The 20,714-nt window shown below is 41.7% G+C and overlaps 3 protein-coding genes across 3 annotated transcripts in view; 1 reads left to right on the top strand and 2 right to left on the bottom strand.

Moving 5' to 3' along the window:
* The window catches only part of LOC128712660 (uncharacterized), a 62,276-nt gene extending 47,816 nt beyond the window's left edge, over positions 1-14,460 (bottom strand). Inside the window, exon 1 of the mRNA XM_053807548.1 lies at positions 14,319-14,460. Within this exon, the coding sequence (XP_053663523.1) occupies positions 14,319-14,460 (142 nt within the window). The remainder of the gene's footprint in view (positions 1-14,318) is intronic.
* A 4,694-nt stretch (positions 14,461-19,154) lies between these two features.
* On the top strand, positions 19,155-19,647 carry LOC128715309 (biogenesis of lysosome-related organelles complex 1 subunit 2). The gene is made up of 2 exons (XM_053810192.1): positions 19,155-19,448; positions 19,519-19,647. Exons 1-2 carry the CDS (start codon positions 19,155-19,157, stop codon positions 19,645-19,647), a joined length of 423 nt encoding a protein of 140 aa, XP_053666167.1.
* A 69-nt stretch (positions 19,648-19,716) lies between these two features.
* LOC128715310 (immediate early response 3-interacting protein 1) lies at positions 19,717-20,109 on the bottom strand. Its single transcript, XM_053810193.1, has 3 exons — positions 20,022-20,109; positions 19,842-19,943; positions 19,717-19,772 (listed from the first exon to the last, which is right to left on the bottom strand). Exons 1-3 carry the CDS (start codon positions 20,107-20,109, stop codon positions 19,717-19,719), a joined length of 246 nt encoding a protein of 81 aa, XP_053666168.1.
* Positions 20,110-20,714: the final 605 nt, after the last annotated feature.

A 20,714-nucleotide genomic window follows, 5' to 3' on the forward strand; every position in this document is an offset into this window, starting at 1 on the left:
AAACAAACTGTCCAATGGCAGACGTCTCGTGATTGCATCCGACGCAATCAAACTGATGGACGGTAAACAGCCAAATGCACCACGTCATTGCACATGAAAGCAAAACCACCAAACCGGTGAAGCGTTTCTTACCATTTATGTATGTATATAAATACACACTCGCCTTTTTTCATCCTTGCTGTCAGTAGCTCCAAACTCACCGCACTTTAATTATCGTTTGTTGAACCTTGTTGCGTCCCCAATCTCCCTTCTTCCGAGCAGCGGGACGCTTGTGGGACGGAGAATAAAAACGAGCTTGTGATAAATGATTTCACCATTAATGTATGCACAATTACTTCGTCCCGCATGACGAGCACAGTCTAAGCGATGGCCAAATCAGCTGCAGACTTTTGCTTTGAATGTGCATCAAAAATGAATAAAAAAAAACTCTGACAGAAAATGGGAATTGAGGGAAGATGAAAGGAGAAAAAAAACTCTCAAAACCGGCATGCCCTCCTCCATGATTTATTTGTATCACACATTAATTCTGCACCAACTGATGGCAGATACAGAGCAGCAACAAAAACCACCCGCTTTTACCCTTTTGGATGTCTGTGTGTATGTGTGGAACGATCGTTAGCATTGATTTTGTCCACTATTGAGAGGCAGTGAAAAACCAGCACGACAGCATACAAAAAGAAAAACATTTTCTTTCTCCTAGCCTTGTTGTGGTAGCAAAAAAAATAACAGAAATTTGCTGACTATTCCAAAACTGCATCCGCGAAAGAGGAAGCGGATCGGACAAGTAAGCGGTGCAGCGCTTCGAAATGCATTCGACAAGCCATTAATATTTAATATCGTCCAGAAAGCAGGTCAGCATGGCATGATCCCACACTGGCATGCCCTTGTATGAGGGCAGGATAATGTGTTAGGTTGAACGTAAACTTGTCCATAAATCACCAACTCACAAGACACGCCTGTCAAAAAGTGTGGAGTAGGGAGAGTTTCTGGGGTTGGATGGTTCCCCATTATCCCTCCTCATCCCCTCCGCCTGCCTTCCTACGGTCGATTCTCGATCAAAATCAGTAAGGTAGATCGGTGGATGCAAGAACGTGCCCCGAGTAGGGGACAACTGGCAGTAGCACGAGAAAGTGCACAATCATTACCATCCACCACCGGAAATACCTATCACGCTAGAATGGAAACCAATGATCCTGGAATGATGCGCTGAAGAACGAGCGAATGCGTTCTGTGTGTTCCCGTGTCCCCTTGGTTGATTCATCAAGCTTTAACCTCGAAAAAGTCTCGGCCACCGCTGCAGCAATGGTCTTTGTTGTCTCCTTTCCACCCCGGCAGGTCGGTTCGAAGCCGGAACCGCAAGTGATCCACAGGATCCACATTTACCTACCAACTGTTTGGAAGAGAAAGAGCAAATTTATCTTAATGACGATGAGGTGGGAAAATCAAAATACAACTCATCAAACCATCGCCAGCACTATTTACACTCTAGCGACAGCTGAGTGCAAAGCTCGTTACGACGCTTTTTATGCCAGAACGTTTCACTAACCACTGTGCGGGATTCGTTCTGTCCACACCCTCAGTAAGGCCAACTCAAGCGACCACATTAGATGGCGAAGGCTATTAAAACAAGCACTACAGTCGAAACGGAGCTGAACAAACTTGACTACAAAACTGCATCGGTGTCGAAAAGCGTCCTAACGCTCGCCCTTTAGAACAATGGGAGGGTATCCTTCAATCCGGCGTCTCGTCATTGTATTTGTGTGTGTATGCGCGCAAGCCGTCAACCGGTTCGGTGCTGATGCTGATTTATGTTGCATGACCGTGCACAATTGGCCGTTGCACCAATCAAGCAGATTCTGAAAGCCCAGCTAACTACCGCCCCGCACAGACCGGTGCAATGAGCTGATGGTGGTGAGCATAAAAACTTCCGGTTGCTCACAATCAATTTCTATTTTCATCGACTGACGGGAATGACATTTCTATGGTAAAGGAAACGAAAAGAAAAAGACGATTTCTTTGCGATGCGCACCGAACAGACACAGACACAATTGATAAGATTATTGTGTTATGGTGCATTTCATTTTTTTCTGTATTGCATTTTTCTCTTAACTTGTGCTATTTGTAAGGATGGCGTACAAGACGCAAGTTATGAAAAAAGGGATCTCAATTGGGAGCTTTTACCCAGAATCAGCTGCATGGCACAACAATGGACTACGTTTCATTTTAAATGTATGATACAAACATAGAGTGCAGCGCGTAAGATATTGAAGAAAAAAAGAACAATGCTCTTGAAAAAAAAGGATCGATGCTTTTTTATATTGTGGCATTTTAAAACTTAAAAAGGTCAAGAATTTGAAACCTTTTACAATCATGGTCAATTGCTATACTATACAGCCTTTTTGCGCTTTACATGAATAAAGCGTGCCAGAGAAATTCGCGTATCTCGAAATCCCTTTACAATATCGTTTATATTCAGTATTCAGTGATCGATTTCTTCTTTTCACGTTACGAAGCACGTTAATGATTGATATTTGTTCGTATATTTCGACAATTAGAGTAAATTTTTATCCAAATTATTGTTTATAATGCTAAAAAATGATGTTTTTTTGGAAAGTGCCAAAATTTGGAGATACTCGTATCTCGAATTCGCGTAACTCGGAAAATGACTGTACTATAGAATAGTAATGTAAATGTCATGTATCAACTATGGTAAAATTGCTTAACCTCAAAAATAATTTCAAATAAATTAATGAAGATGGATAAATAATGAAAATGAAGTGTTTCAGTCAAAATTACCGGGATTTCCGGATATGTAATAGTACTGTCTATTTTTTATGCGTTTCTTAATTAGTTTAATTTAATTTCTTATTTCTGCACAATGTATTGCGACGGCTTTGGTTGGGTACTATCTTATTCAGATTTATGAATCTAAATGATACTTTGAACTAAATGAAAAAAATAAATCTCTGTTTTAAAGATGCAAGGATACTCAAAGATACCTCCCCCCGTCATCAGTTACCAAAAATAAGCCCATCCTTAACCGACACTGCGATCAAGATTCAGAAATCCTTTTGGAAGTCGATTCCTTGATTTAAATGAATCCATACTGCGCTTTATGTGAATGTATCCTCTCAAAAGATTCATTAAGCACAACACTAGTTATGACGCATGCGGAGAGACTCACAAAATAAGGCTTGAAACATCGAAAATTCAGCTATGGTTGGTTGAATATGGTACGCACTTTTTTTATCGGATCAGACGGTCCAAAGCTCGTGCAATAACTACCTACTCGTGTGATAGGATTACCGCGTGACCTTGCGCTGATTTTTTTTTTTTCATTCGTATGCTTTAGATTTGGATTAAAGGGCACCAAACAATGCTAACAAATCTGACCAGCGCACAAAAAGAACAGCGAACGTGAAAATCTCTCTGGTCAATCTAAAGATAATTCCTAACTTGTAGTTATGTCGTCATACGGGCTCTGAAGCTTGAGGTGTTTGTCATTAGGTATCCATAAAACTCTGATACATTCAGTGCGTTGCAGCTACCTATTATCTATGTTGTAATCAAAAAGAATTAGCGTACTAGGATCTCGCAACATTTCTTGCCATCTATCGACCGCATCATAAACTTAATACATCAAATGCGTCTTGAAGATGAACACAGTCATCAACTTTCACCGAAGCATACAGCTTTTCGTCGACAGTACATGTCAGTACGTTATAATTAGCATATAAAAGGGCGGCATCGCTGATATACAGCTGGAGTAAGTAAGGTTGCATCCCTGTGGAACTAACATTCACGACACGGCACTACACCACAAGGTGTAGGTAATATTAAGGTTCAGAAACAAATATTCACGACATGTAATCCATAAGCAACGGAGCGCGAAACAACACCCATTTTAAATCTTATCATTTTTTAATTAACAACCTTGTTGCTGCACCCATTGCACATCGATTGCACATTTTACTTTACAATATAATGCATTTGCCCAATGGAATGCTAAAACGATTGAACTCAATATACATAGATTAACATGAATTAAATGCTTAAAAAGAGCATAAATTATCGAATTGTCGCTCGTTACACGAGATTTGTGCACAATTTTTGTAAATTCAATTAAAGTCCGGTCCAGTCCGACAGGACCGGCTCGTTAACTCACTCGAACCCATCCCCCGTACGCAGGACTGACTATCTAGCTACGGGTAATTTAAGTCAAAGAAAGCCAGAAATGCCGGGTCTAGACCTCTTGAGGTTGTTGTGCCGATAAAGAAAAAGAATTGAAGTAACTGTACAACCACACGACCTCGAATACTGCGACTTTTTAAAAAAATAACTTATTCCCAAACAAAATCCCATAAGTTGTGAACCCACAACTAGTCTGTAGGACATCTTCAAAGTTAATACCCTCAAACACTTCCAGCAAGAAACCAGCAATGCAATATCAAGCAATAATTCCCGGCAGCCTAAATACGCCAACCCGCCTTCCGGAAGCTTGCACGCCGAAACGTCGTCTTTAGAATTCCCAAGTGGAACATAATATTTGTAGCGTTCTTCCCCCCTGGACCGATGGCTGCATCGTTTGGTTTTGGGTCTGGTGCAGCCCTGCAAACTTTCCCGCTTCCAAAATGCAGCCGATGGAAATTGTAATTGACAACGGTCCCACCTTCCCAGTGGAGGGTTTCCTTCAGTACTGTCTGGGCGAGAACGTACGGGTCTGCATCACCGATTCTGGCTGCTGCTACCGCTTGCTTGATACTTTGAGGTTATGTAAGCAGACAGAGAAGACATGCCGTACGCGAACACAACGTGTGGCGTGACAGCACCGGGACAGCTTCCTTTTTCAAAAATAGATTGCTGGCACAGTGTGGAAAGCGCGAAAGTGCGGAAATGGGAATAGAATGGGGGGATGCAAGCGAATTCTATTGTCGTTTAAAGTTGCATCCCCGCGCACGGTGGGTTCGGGCGACGAGCTTTCGGTTAAAGTGTGTGGCGCCTCCATCGCGACACGCTGGCGTCGTAACATAATCGCGTGCAAGCTGACGGGATCCCGGACATTCGTATGCCGTCTCTGTTGTGATATAGGTGTGTCCCAGTGCGCGAAGACTGCGGTAGTGTGAAGGTCATACGCAAGTGGCAAAAATGCACGCATGGTTGGAAAAATCGAATGGTGATAGTGTCGTAAACGTTGAACCCTTGATGTGGTGCAGTCTCCGGAATTAAATGGAAATTGAATTTCTTATTCTAAATTTATTACTGCTGTCAACAATATTTCTATCTTTTATTGTTTTTCATGGTATTACTCTTCTGGATTGGTGTAGTTAGTTTTCATGTAAAAGATCTCCCTATTTTTCATTAAAATGTTTGCTCAATATATTCAAAAAAGGAACGTATTTCGTTTGTGAAAAAATCTTTCATAAAGTATACACAACGTAGTAAAATAAATATGACATTACACAGCTCACAATCTTGTCGTATTGAACTTTTTGATTAAACAATGTTTTGAAATTAAAAAATGTTTTGAGATTGAATGAATGTTTTGGTTAACAACAGCAAGCTACAGGAACAAGCTCACTAAAACTGCATCCGTTGAAGCTTATTTGGTCGAAATCGTACTAATATGGTTCGAGGCACAAGCGGCAATAAAATAAAATAACATGAAAAAAACAATAACCTTCTGTCTACTCATAGCAGAACGGGTGCAAGAGTGAAAAATAGCAAAGAAGCATCACCATTATGTAAAGTCGTTAGTGTAGAATAATGGAACAATGTAGCAATCGATGTAATCATCAATGAGGTCGCTATTATGTAAAGTCGATCAACTGTAAAAATGGGATGCTGTCAAAATCGATGTAATCATTAAGGACTTTTTTTAACCGACCCATTATTGCTATCAGCTGTAGTGAATCATGTTACACAATCAGTTTCAAATTCGTTCTACTGGCACTTAAAGCCATTGACCAATTTGAATAAAATCTGATTCTGAAATTTAAAGCATAGGTGATTTAATAATCATACATTTATATTCCAACTGACTTCTCATGACTATGACAAAATTAACGGACTGCTCTATTAAATTCAATCAAAAATAAAAGCTTTACACAAAAAATACATTCCATCTGTCGCCACCGCAACAAATGCACCCTAAGCTATTTGCCAGTCGTAATCGAACGACGTTAAAATTGCTGACCGTGATCGGTCAGCACTAAAGGTGGAAAAAGCGATATGTTGCTAGGTGCCCCAAAGGCACTGTAATTAGATATAAGCAAATACGAAGGCAGGCGCGACAATAGGATGTAAGAAACTTATGTGTAAAATTGCTGACCGCGATCGGTCAGCAATAATTAGGTATAAAACCGATAAGCTATGAAATAAACGCAGGCATTTCAACCCAAACGAAAACGAGTCAGAACTCATTGATCTCTAGTCGGCGTGACCTGCGCCTGTCTAGAGAAAAGCGCCGCGAGGTTAGCTTCGCGCACGCAACAAATGGTGGCTCCAGAGAGGAAGATCAAACTCTCCCTGGCTCGTTTCCTTGGCCTAAGTTCTACGCCAGTTTGGTGAAGTGACTCATCTCGGTCGGCCCGACGAATTACAACGCGTAACCGTGAAAGTGTGACTGCAGTGCTAAGTTCAACCAACCGATTTTACGTGATTAGTTAAATTTACGGCCCGACAAAGTGCAACACGCAACCGCGAATGTGCGACCGCAGCACTAAGTTCTGCCAACCGACTTCCCGCGAAAGGTATAACGCGTAACCGCGAAAAGTGCGACCATACCCATAAGTTCTAAAACCAACTTCCACGCGATTTGGTAAATAAAGTACGTTCACAGTTCTAGAGCCAACTTCTACGCAAATTGAAGAATGGACGAACGGCCCGACAAAGTACAACGCGTAACCGTAAAAGTGTGACCGCAGTGCAAAGTTCAGAAAACCGAATTTCAGCGATCAGTGAATCTAAGGACCGCGTGAAAAGTGCAACACGTTACCGTGAAAGTGTCACAAAGATTCGCGTTCAGCCAAACAGTTCATGTGTGATCCAGTAAAATTCCGGTATCAATACATTAAGACCGCAACGACGGCACAATAAGACCGCACAAGCGGCAAAACAAGACCGCAAAGACGGCACTAAGACCGCAACGACGGCACAATAAGACCGCACAAGCGGCAAAATAAGACCGCAACGACGGCACAATAAGACCGCAAAGACGGCACCACAGAGACCGCAAAGACGGCACCATAAGACCGCAACGACGGCACAATAAGACCGCAACGGCGGCATAATAAAACCGCAACGACGGCATAATAACACCGAGACGACGGCGTTAGAGGACTGCAGAGGCGGTAAACAAAACGAACCAGTAGTGAGAGAGCAGCTCACGCGAGGCGCAAAGGTGAGCGGACGGCTCAACCTGCATCAGGTGGACAAGGTAGAGCGGACGGCTCAACCTGCATCAGGCGGACGAGGTAGAGCGGACGGCTCAACCTGAAGCGGCCAGCCCAAGTGAGCGGACGGCTCAACCTGAAGCGGCCAGCCCAGGTGAGCGGACGGCTCAACCTGCATCAGGCGGACGAGGTAGAGCGGACGGCTCAACCTGAAGCGGCCAGCCCAGGTGAGCGGACGGCTCAACCTGCATCAGGCGGACGAGGAAGAGCGGACGGCTCAACCTACAGCAGGCGGACAAGGCAGAGCAAACGGCTCAACGTACATTGTGAAGAACAGCCGATAGTGAGGAGCTATCCACGTGAGTGGACCGCTGAGGGCGATACGTGTGAGAAAGCAGTAAACGACAAATAGGTGGGCGGACGGCCCAGCCTGCATCGCGTCGTGAAGAATCAACAACTGAAGTGGAAGACTTCCCCGCGGACGCGCTGTCCAGGAACCACTCACAAAGTATCTACAAATTCAAAGTGAGTAAAATGGAATATAAAAATAATCCTAACGGTCACTGCAAGCTTTGCAGTGACCCAGACGAAAAGGCAAAGATGGTAGGATGTGTATTGTGCGACCGATGGTTTCACATCACTTGCTTAGGGATAAAAACCAGCCAAAAAAATTATCAGTGCCCAAAATGTAAGGAGGGGGAATTAGAAAGGGATCGCACGAGACAAGCGTTAAAGGACGCAGAAAAACTCTTAAAGGAATTTAAGGATGAAAGAGACAGGGAATTGAAAAGGAGAACTGAGGCTGATAAGGAAATAGAAAAACTACGACAAACGCTGGAGCACGAACAGACGATAGAAACACAAGACCGCAGCGACTCACAAGACGACATAAGACAGCTGACAGAAAGTATCAGCTCGATGGTTAAGGCCTGGACGAATTCATAAAAAAAAAGCCTTATCGAGCTTCCCGTATTTGATGGTAACCATAAAATATGGCCAAGGTTTAAGACTACCTTCGCTGAAACGACAAAGGCCGGCCAATTTTCCAACCTTGAAAATATAAACAGGTTACAGAAATATTTAAGGGGCGACGCTCTTAGAGCTGTCGAAGGTTTACTAATAAACCCTGAAAATGTTGATCTGATCCTACAGCGCCTAGAGAAGCTTTTTGGTAACCCGGACCAAATATATTCGGCTCTCCTTAGGGATCTATTGAAGGTGAAACAAGTGACAATGGAACAGCCGTCCACAGTCATTGATTTCACTAACGCCCTCCACAACATGGTCGACAATATGACCATTCTCAAACATGAGGGATACTTAAACGACCAGAGACTGATAAAGGACCTAACGGGAAAATTACCTTCGAATATTAAAAACAAGTGGATCATTGATACCCTTAAAACTCCAGGGAAACTAAAAACGTTAAGAGACCTTTCGGAATTCCTTAAAACATCTGAAGATCTAGCGGCAGCGCTAATAACAACGGAAAATAAGTATGACAAACAAAGCAACCATAACTCTCATCACTCTGTGGTCAGACCATTCAGAGAGAATTCTTGTCTTGTCTGCAATAGAGCGCACGAAACCACCTCTTGTAGACAGCTGATAAACAGTCCCATAGACGAGAGATGGAGAATCCTCACCAGAAAGAGAATATGCACCAACTGTTGTAAGTACATGAACCACACCGCAGAAAGGTGCCGCCTAGCTCCACAATGCACAATTGCGGGATGTGGGCGAAGGCATAACACGATATTGCATAACAACAGATTTGCTGCCCCTGGCCCAAATCGTTTGAACTACCACCACCACTCGGCAGAATACCTTTTTCAAATAATCCCTGTTACCTTGTACAATGGAAATAACTCAGTAAGAACATATGCTTTCATTGATCCGGGATCCTCTACCAGTTTAATATCTGAAGAGATCCGTCTTCGTTTGAACGCGCAGGGACCAATAAAACCGCTATCACTCGCTTGGACAAATGGACATTACCAAGTCGAAGATAAAAGCGTGACCATAGCCCTTCAAATCCAAGGGACTAATGGAAGACTGCTAGATATCAAAAACGTGCGCTCAGTAAGAGAATTAGATCTTCCGAAGCAAAGCATCAACGCAGCCGTACTAAAGAATAGATTTGGACATCTAAAAGGAGCTGCCATTGAAAGTTACAATTGTGCCACACCAACGCTCCTACTTGGATTACCACACGCCTACTATACTCAGGCGATGCAGTGTCGTACTGGTGGACCAGATAATCCCGTAGCATATCTAACGCGACTGGGATGGGTCGTATTTGGCAAAACTGGTGAAAATTGCGAATCAAAGAATCACCATCTTTTTACCGTGGTAGAAAAGAAGGAAGAAGAGGAAAAATCGCTCAGAGACCTCATGAAGGGGTTCTTCTCTACAGAGGAGTTTGGGGTAAGAGCGACTAACCACCCATCCGGCTCAAAGAATGACGAGCTTGCCACCAAATTAATGGCAGACTCGTTAAAATACAACGGAGAGCAATATGAAATAGGCCTCCTATGGAAGGACCCGAACACTTTGCTTCCAAATAGTTATGATCAAGCTTTGAGGAGGCTAAAAGGTCAAGAAAGAAAAATGGCTGAAGATAAAAAATTAAAAGAGTGGTACTGCGAGCAAATAGCGGACTACGTCAAAAAGGGATACGCCCGCAAGGCCACTCCCTACGAGCTGTTAGACACCAGTGGTAAAATAAACTATATACCACATTTTGTCGTAATTAATCATAACAAGCCGATACCCAAACCAAGGCTAGTATTCGATGCCGCAGCAAAAAACCAAGGTATATCCTTGAACTCAAAATTATTAGCTGGCCCAGACGCTACATCATCTCTCTTGGGCGTCCTAATACGTTTTAGAGAATTTCCGGTAGCCTGTTCAGGGGACATAAAGGAGATGTTCCATCAGGTGCGGATTCGCAATGAAGATCAATGCGCGCAAAGATTCCTATTCAGAAACTCTCCAAGCGACACCCCAGTTGTCTATGTGATGAACGTAATGACATTTGGAGCAACTTGCTCCCCGGCATGCGCACAATACGTAAAGAACCATAACGCACTAACCTTTAAGGAAAAATACCCTGATGCTACAAACGCAATAATCAACAATCACTATGTCGATGATTATTTGGACAGTTTCGACACCACAGAAGACGCAATTAAAACCCTAAAAGAAGTATGCCTCATTCATGATAAAGCCCACTTTTTTATGAGGAACATTATATCGAATTCTCAACAAGTAGTGGATAGTATTCCAGAAGATAGAACAACACAGAACGCACTCTTCCCGATCAACAATAAGGAGCAAAATTTTGAAAAAGTCTTAGGACTTTACTGGGATAAACACGATGACTTCTTACGATACAAATTAAAAGACTTTTCATCCCCAAAACTCTCAAAAAGGGAAATGCTTTCATATATTATGCGCATATACGACCCTCTTGGGCTCGTTGCAAACTACATAATGGAGGCGAAAATTATACTACAAGAATTGTGGAAAACAAGTCAAGACTGGGACAGCGAAGTGCCAGCCAGCGTCAAATTACAATGGAAACAATGGATGGATAGAATCAAGGTTGTCGAAAGCATCAACATTCCTAGATGCTACTCCAAAGCCACAGGAATCGAAAGAAGAGAATTACACGTTTTCACAGACGCCTCAGAAAAGGCGTTTGCAGCAGTCGTATACCTAAGGACCATAAACAAAACAGGTATTGACGTTAACATAGTCGCCGCAAAAACAAGAGTAGCGCCTATTAAACCGCTTTCAATCCCAAAACTAGAGCTCCAAGGTGCAGTACTCGGAGTCAGACTCGCCGAGACTGTGAAACAACAAATGAGAATTAGGACCGCAAAGGACTATTTTTGGACTGATTCCAAAACGGTCTTAGCGTGGTTAAATTCTGACGCACGAAACTACAAACAGTTCGTGGCCGTTAGAGTCGGGGAAATTTTAGAATCTACTAACGCCGGACAATGGAACTGGGTTGCGTCCGAGAACAATCCCGCGGATGAAGCAACCAAAGTCGTTACAGGAAAATCAAAATGGTTAACGGGTCCACGATTTTTAAAAAATCACGAAATATCGACTCAAACTCAGAAATTACATACCACATTCGAAGAAGTTAAACCTGTGATCAATAACACCGATCCAAAACTCACCGCCCTAAGAAACACACTCCAGCGTGAATGCAGTTATGCGATTCAGCTGATTAGAGATTCGGTTCGATCAAGAACGAAGCGATCCAATGGAATTTTCGGTTTCTTGAAAGACTTGCTATTCGGAGGAGATGACGTGGATGAGCAGCTAGCTCTCCTAAGAGCCTCCGAGGATGAAAAAATTATTCATGTGTCAGAAAAATTGGCACACGCAAACAAACAACATGACCAAATGACGAACGAACTCCATGTGAGATTAAACGGACTGAATAACGGTTTGGACGAACTAAAGAAACAGTTTAGCATTAACAAAAGAGACGCGTTAACAAAGTTCACCCAAGAAACAATAATGCTAACGGTTACGTTAGTACAAGAAATCATAAACAAATATAACGCCATAGAGACAATCCCCTTTGGCATCAGTGATGAGGAACATATAGTGCGTAAAATAAATGAGAGGATATCAAAGGATCACATCGTCTTGGACAGGCCTCAGATAGCCGGCAAGAAAATAGAAAATGGAGAAATAATTTTGCTGATCAAAAACTCAATAATTCTCAAGCAACAGTTTGAAATGTTTAACATCATTCCGATACCAGATTTGAAAAAACTCATCACTATAGACACAACCCAGAAAGTTATAGCGATAAATGAAAATAATTTCCTCTATCCCAAAGAAACAAGTAAACTAAATGATACCCACTACGTAACTACCGAAACGATCATTCAAAGAAAACCAGACTGTGTTGCGTCAGTATTTCTCCATGAAAATAATGATCAGACCTGTAGCGTTAGGCAAACCGAGACAGAAATCATTGAGTTTGTGAAACTCAAACAATCAAACAAATTCCTCTTTTTTACAACAAACACAAGCGAAATTTTCATAAAATGTAATGAGACACTCACTCACCCAACTTGCAATGTTGGAATAATACTATTAACGCAAGATTGCAAGATCCAAACGCCCAAAATAGAAATACAACCAACACTGGTAATTAAGGACGAGTTATACGGCAACTATTTCAAACCCCTAAACAAAATTATCCCAGATCCCGAAAAAGAGCATGACAAAGGAATGAAACAGACTTTTATTGTACCCTTGATTATTGTCTCATCGATCGCCACCTGCAGCCTATCACTTTCAATAGGCTATATCATATATAAAATGTTAACCCATACGCAGAGACCTCCCCCATTCAGAACATCAGAAGAGTTTGCATTGTAACACCTCTACGAGGAATTACGGGGGCGGGGATGTCGCCACCGCAACAAATGCACCCTAAGCTATTTGCCAGTCGTAATCGAACGACGTTAAAATTGCTGACCGTGATCGGTCAGCACTAAAGGTGGAAAAAGCGATATGTTGCTAGGTGCCCCAAAGGCACTGTAATTAGATATAAGCAAATACGAAGGCAGGCGCGACAATAGGATGTAAGAAACTTATGTGTAAAATTGCTGACCGCGATCGGTCAGCAATAATTAGGTATAAAACCGATAAGCTATGAAATAAACGCAGGCATTTCAACCCAAACGAAAACGAGTCAGAACTCATTGATCTCTAGTCGGCGTGACCTGCGCCTGTCTAGAGAAAAGCGCCGCGAGGTTAGCTTCGCGCACGCAACACCATCCATCTAAAGTGTTTTAAATATTATTACAATGAAAAATTGTTAAAAGAAGTACTAGTTTTTCTAAATTTGAATAATTATACTACTATGTAATTGTGGTAATTGCGCATATGACAAAATGGCGACGTATTATTGAAATAGTTTTCGGGAAAAAGACGATACTGAAGATATTATGAAAGATTTTTGAACATCCAGCAAACAGACGGATTTTTTAAATTGTTTTTTAGTGGTCAGACGTCAGTTGTAATACAAGTTTTAGAAAAGTAAACTGTTTCGGGATCAAATTACTATTTACCTTCCCTTAAATAATCCAGTGTCCATTTCTATTGATAATAACTCGAGATAAAAGATACGAGTGTAACGAGATACCGTCTGACGAGTGAACAAAATTTGCTTTTAGATATAAGCAATCACACACTACACCATTTCATCATAATTATTTCCATCTTAGTCTAGATCTTATTCGATCAATTCCTCGTATTGCTTTGATGTGACAGACAACACAAACGTCTCCCTTTAAAAGACCGGGAAGCGCCTAACCTCTGATTTGTTAGAAATTATGGTCTGAAGGTCTGAAAGGACCTTCGATGGTTTGGAATCCAATTTGGAGATCGATGTGATCGAGGAGATAGATTCTCTGAGAAAAACTTTGGGATTTTGAAGTTTTTGAGACAGCTGCAGCTGTTATTTAAACAGTGACCAGAGTTTATAAAGTTGAAAAGAGTAATTTTCTTCTTTAAAACTACTGAACGAAAAATATTGAAAAATCTGCAATGTGGTATTTTGGGAGTCGGATTTTAATTAATTTCAATCAAGAAAAATGTTTTCGAATACGAGCAACGTTATGGAACGAATTAAACTCATACCTCGAGGTACCAATGATCCTTTCTTTTAATTCCTTCTTTAGTGCAATCGAAATACTTAAGTTCAGAACTGTTTGTTCAAACACATCTATGTAACTCTATGGAACCTTGTGCATAAATCCGAAATGGATTTCTTTCCTTCCTGTTCCGTATCTTTAAGAAAGTATCCAGCCAATGCTGCATATAATAGTTTCACACGCCTTGAGAGCGTGAATAACATCAGCGGGTACTCACATCACGATCACTTACCTCTACGCCGCTGGCGTCCATTCCGGCCCCCGTGTTGTCCAAATGCAGCACGCGCATTGAGTGCACTTCCGGCAGCAGCAGAAGCGACCGCCTCATCTTCATCATCGTCATCCGAATCGATGCATATGACATCATCCCCCATCGTCGGGTGTGTTGTGTTCGGAGTGGTGTGTGTTGTGCGTTGCGGTGGAGGGAATCTAACCAGTTCCCACCGGCGGCCCTAGCTTCGATCAGTTCGAGCGTCAACTCAGAGGAACGTGACTAATATAACGGCAAAGGGATTTTATCTCGATCCCGGGCCGCGTCACACACACCACCGCGTACGGTTAGTAGTGCGGGCATAATCAGTGGTCGGTTGCCAACTGTTTTCCAACGTCCCCGAGTCTCGAGTGTCACTCGGCGGGTGTGAAAAGCATCGTCAACATGTGTGTTTTTGCACCGTGGCCTGTCACAACAAGCTTTAGCTTTAGTGTTTAAAAAATGTGCTTCAATATTGACCACCTGCCACGTACAGATCAGCGGAAACGTTGAATGACATTGTACACAAAAATGACCGTTTTGATGTATTATCTCTATGGTCTTCGCTGGAGGTGCATGTGAATTACTTAATTCCTTTTTGCGGAAATCACACAGAAAAGCAGCTGGATTGCCAGCATTATTTGGTCAACTTATCACCAGCTGCACGCATTTGAATCTTAACTGCACACCGACACAATTGCCACAAACGTTCTGTTCTTGCGTTCTTGCTCTTGTTCTTACGGATTATGGCAGCCAAACTTACACTCGAAAACATACCACTTCACGTGCTCAAATAATACGCCAGGTGTACCTTCATTGCGCTGTCTGCTTCGCATAAAGTCGCAGTCATAGCTCTACAACAACACCGAAAAAACCCTTGCCGGTTCTGTTCTATGCAAAACTTTAACGCATGTAATGTTCCATCCGGCTTGTCTGGATCGTTAGTTGCACTCTATTGGTAAAAAGCACCCAGCGCACTACGATGCATCGAAACCGGTGCACAACTTCACCATTTTCCTGCTACTCCCCACCGCCACGTGTAGAAGTTCCCTTCGTTTGCGTTGTTTGGTTATCTTCGCGCTCTGCTTCCTTTCTTTTAGCACAACCTCACATTCACCGTTTCGACAGTCGCTTGCAGAACCGGATACGGCTTGCCGGATCGCTTTCCCCGCAAGAGGATGTCCACTTTCACATTCACTTGTGCCCACATACATACACATACACACACCCCAAAAAGTGAACTGTTGGGTACGGCGTATGGTGTGATGCTGTGAAAAGCTCGGGGCAGTGAATCATTTAAAACACCGTCCAGAAAATCTGCCAAAAAGAGAGATAAAGAGTCAAATAGTAAAGATGAAGGTAAAGAAAATACAATAAAGAGGTTAAATTTATGTATCATTAGTGCGAACAATAGTTTTTTTCACCAGGTTCTTTAGGTTTCCGTGCTAGAAAACATTGCAAACTGTTTCTTCTGCTTTTTTTTAACGTTTTTTTTAATAATGATCTTCAGGAATAAATTCTGCATATCATATCAAAATCCTACAGCTGTGTTATGCAATTGTTGAAGAAACTGTGATATGATTTTATCCGACTTTTTCTAATTCTTTTGCTATTTATTCAGCTATATTGCTTTCTTTATACTCATATTTATACTCATAACAATAATAAAATATAAATACTACGTACTAACGTAATTAAACGCCCCTATGCCAAATTTCTTATAAAGTTCAATTATAAGTTCAACTTATAACTTATAACTTAAAGTATAATTTATTCATGTAGTTCCAAATAGATATGAAAGGAAATTAACAAATTGGTTAAGGAAAACAACAAATTCGTTACATAATTTAAGAGTTAGCATTTCTCGCTACACAAAAGACTCGTCTTTATTCGATATATTATAATTACATATTGAGCGTTTCAGTTGACAAGTTGCATCTGATCGCTACTGTTACTAACAAGTAGGAATTCGAAAGTTTCAGCCCTACTTCCTACAAACTTCACAGCACAGTCTTTTCCCAAGTTACGCGACACTCGAGTTACACGAATTCGAGATACACAAATCTCAATATTTTGACAGTTCGTGAACTATAACTGTCGTAAATACACCATGTCGAAATAAACGTAAAAATATCAATTTAATATGTGCTTCGCAACATCACAATAAGAAATCAATCATTAAATGCTAAATATAAACGATATTATAAAAGGATTTCGAGTCACGCGAATTTCTCTGGCACGTATTAATCTTGGGATTAAACTTGGGAAAAGACTCTACTTAAAAACCGATTTAATAAATATTGTTTGCATACATTTAGGTGTGAAGAATTCAAAAGAGCATTGTGAGATGAGCGCCACGGGAAAAATGCAGAACTCTCTTCAAAGACTCTTTTCAAAGGACTATCAACTTATCATTCTTCATCATATCATCGACATAAAAGGATGAAAATTAGTTTTTTATTAATGGAATCCGGATGCACTCATTAACCTGCTCACACTGTCTGGAAATTGGCAGACTAATAAACTACACTTACATGCAAACCCATCGTGCTACGTAGCTAATGATGCTAAAAAGTAAACTTCCGCTAGAAATGTATTCCCTTCATTAGAAGATCCGGCGCCATGGCAAAGAAGCACGCCAGCACGCGAACATGTCCGCCTCAAAGACACACACCCGATGCTGCTCGTAAATTATACGAACTCCCAAGCGTCCACAAGCCAAACTGTTGTAAAGACTGCCACCCACGTGGTATCTATCTGGATGGTATGGTGACCACCGAAAACAGGGGTGAAAAATAAAGCAACACAAATCCGACCCACCTACCAGGATGGCAAAACGGTTCATGAATTTTAAATCCATCCAATTGACCCATCACGAGCGTACGGCTGCACCGAAAGGGTGGATGCCAACCATGCGAATGGTTCTGATGGGATTCCCATACTAGTTTCGTATTAAACTTTAAGCCCCTGTGGTTCCTCGTCGTACGTTAATTCAATCAAGCTTCTCAGTGCAGCGAAGTGCTTATTTACTGCTTTTCACTTTTGCTTTTGTTGCACCACCCGTATCTTGATCCCCTTTGGGTTTATTTTTACTTTTGGATTAGTTCCTAACGGCCGGATATGCGCATTATCGCTATCGAGCCACGTGGTGGTGAAGCAGTTAAACGCAAACCATTAATCCAAATTCCATACCTGTGCCGTTGATACATGACACAATGTGGTTGAGATGATGCTTCCTTGGACGACACACACACACACATCGGATCTCACGCACGAACACATTCACACACTCTTAGCGCGAGGCGAACATGTCCTGCACGAGCACTGTGCAACTGGCACGGTGCTGAACAAGTTGCAACACTGCATTACAAAGTAGAACTGACTGGCAGTGCGCTTACTGCACATCGTTTATATATGGTATGTACAGCTTTCCGATTCCATTCCTGCTACAACCCATCCACCCATTCAGCAGGGATGACCGTGTGGAGCATCCGGCCGTAGAACGCGATGGTACACCAGGATGCGCAAGCAAAAGGAACGAAGCGTCCCGGCGCTGCACGTGGAAATCGGACGGGTTATCGGGTACGAAACAAACCCGACCCGACCGGCCATGGTTGTGCCATGTTCGGATGATGGACGTTGTACCATTGCATGCACTTGTGTTCGTACCGGGCAGAGGGGGACTAAATAACCATGGAGAAAATAGTGACCATCCCATCGGTAGTGCGAACTATTCCCTCCGCCGCGATGTGCACTGTCGAGCAGGACAGAAACGATGTTGTTGCACAGCTGCAACATGCAGTTGTAAGTGTGCGCGAGGTTAGGGCAAATGAGATTGTTTTCGTAAAAGCCATGTAAAACCGTTCGCCATGCCGAAGGAAAAGCTCCAGCGATAAAGCTCTCGCATCCAACGATACGATGTTCAGCGGGGACTGTGCAAGAAGTTCGATTATTCGGGTTTCATGAACAAAATTCAAAATTAATTTTACGATCAAATAAAATTGTGATATAAATCGGATTGCCACTACGATATTCTTCTGCGGAAGTTTCGTTTTGTTAAGTCAATTTATTTCAGATCTGGAACAATTACTCAAAATAGAGTGTGTTTTGAAATGCTTAAAGCATAAATTTGTTGTTGAATTGATAGTATAAATTCTACAACTCAGGTGATGAAGGTGGGTGAAGGTGGAAGGTAAAGGTAGTTCACCACCTGACTAGTCCAAGGAAGATTTACATTACAAAAATCGAAAAATTACAAAATTACAACATTTTAGATCACATTCAATGACAGTTCACAGTACAAATGGCGCAATTTCTATTTCATTTTTATCTGATCAAAAATTACAGTTGCTAGTTAAATTACTACATTGTTCTACTAATTGCTATCGTCCTAGCATCGTTTTTTACAATTACAAAATTTTATTAGCCAATTTTGATTTTGAATCAGATTTAAACATTCGAAAGAAAATTTTAATTTCAGCCGAGATAATTCAAAATTGCAAGTTTTAGATCGTTTTGAACAAATTTAAGTTTAGCTCGGATATTTATGTACAAACCACTTTTTAATTTTATTTTTGAATTTGCAGTAATAAATTATAGTTGTTGAACTGTCTTTGCACTCCATTCAGTACAAAAGTTGTCAAACGTTGTGACCTCGAAGGACATGCGTGCAAACATCAAACGTAAACAACAACAAAACACTTCCCAGCTAAACAATTTCAGCTCCCTAGCGAGTATCATTGCGTTTCAGGTGTACATCGCTTTTAAGATATACATTCACGAAATCTTCTCCGGCTGAATCGAATTCTACCTATCACAATGGAGGAAGAGTACGGTGTAACCGATTCACCCCGGAAAGGACCCACCCTTTCAACGTCAACCTCCAGCTTCGAGCCGTTCGACGCCCACGATCCGAATCTTTCGCGATTGGCCACGAAAATGTTCCAAAAAACTGGCGAATACATCACGCACGAGTTGGCTTCCACGGTGGATGATTACAAACTCGTCGAAAACATGAATCGCGCAATGATGAGTAAGGTTGCGGACATGCGACAAATGTCGCAATCGATTGCAGCAAAAAACACAGAATTGAATCAAAAGTATGAGGAATTGGTAGGTAGATGGCGTCATGTCGGTAACCTGTAGCAAGGGGCTTATCGGAATGTTTTCTTTCTCACTACAGAAACCCCTGCTGCAAAGGATTGACGACATCGAATCAACGGTGGACAAGCTTGAAGCAGCCGCCTATCAGCTGGATTCGTACTCTATTCGTCTAGAAAACAAGTTCAAATCACTTAAAACCAAACAGTAAACGTAGGTTCCGTGTTAGATGATATATTTATTCATTCAACAATACACAAAGTTGAACGACGCGCCGTCGTCAGCCAAGAATTAATTTAAACATTATTGCTATTATATTAAGAAATATTAAAGGTACTGTAAATAAAAGTAACCCAGAAAGCAATGTCATTAGGTGCTCTAAGCATAACTGTACGAAATACTCACTTTTGGCCACAGTTCGTATAGACCGGACGAGCAGCAATATCTGTGCTTTGGTTGACGTGGGCTCTCCGAATCCTTGCACCTGTGCTGACATACCCCATCCATCTGGGAAAGATACAAACCATCACTTTTTGTGTGACCAATCGGTTGGAACCTGTGAATAACCGCAGTTTGTTAACTTACATTTGGACAGGAACCGCTCCTCGCTTAAAACACACACAGCGTTCAGAAATAATAACGATGCTTCTACCAACGACCACAAAGTGAACATGGTTGTTCTTTGTGTTCCAAGATTAAATTCACAATGTTTCCAATTGAAATAAATGCACGAATGATCTTATTTCCACCCGATATGTGAGGAAGTTTTGTTTTGATCTGTGTTGACAGTTTGCGTGAACGTCATCCAGGAAGTAGAGTTTCGAACCCAGTACTGTAAATGTTGTCAAAAATTACATCGGCGGCTATGACATCTCATGTCGGTAGATTGAAACGATCGTTTGTTCAACGATTGCCACCCAAAAGCCCTTCTTCTGATACTCATTAACGGATTATGCCACTTGGAGGCCCTAGCCGGAAGATAGAAGATCTCCTACTAAAGGGGTCTCCAAACTTTTTTCCGGAAACCTCCCGGGCCGTATTGGTTAAAACCATTGTAGCTGGGTACCGTTTACACAGATATTGCGCTCCGTATCCTGTTTCCGAAATTTATGCTTTTCAATGTTGTAGACTATAACAATAATTAATAGTTAAACGGTTCAAAAAGGTTACAACTTTATAAATAGGCCGAGGCTGTTCTACCTGTCGATGTGGGAGTGTAAGATAGACAAATCACAAAAGTAGCTTTTCGTAAAACTGTAAAAATAAATGACAAATGCT

Source organism: Anopheles marshallii, chromosome 3 (genome assembly GCF_943734725.1).
Source record: "Anopheles marshallii chromosome 3, idAnoMarsDA_429_01, whole genome shotgun sequence".
NCBI classification, from domain to species: Eukaryota; Metazoa; Arthropoda; class Insecta; order Diptera; family Culicidae; genus Anopheles; species Anopheles marshallii.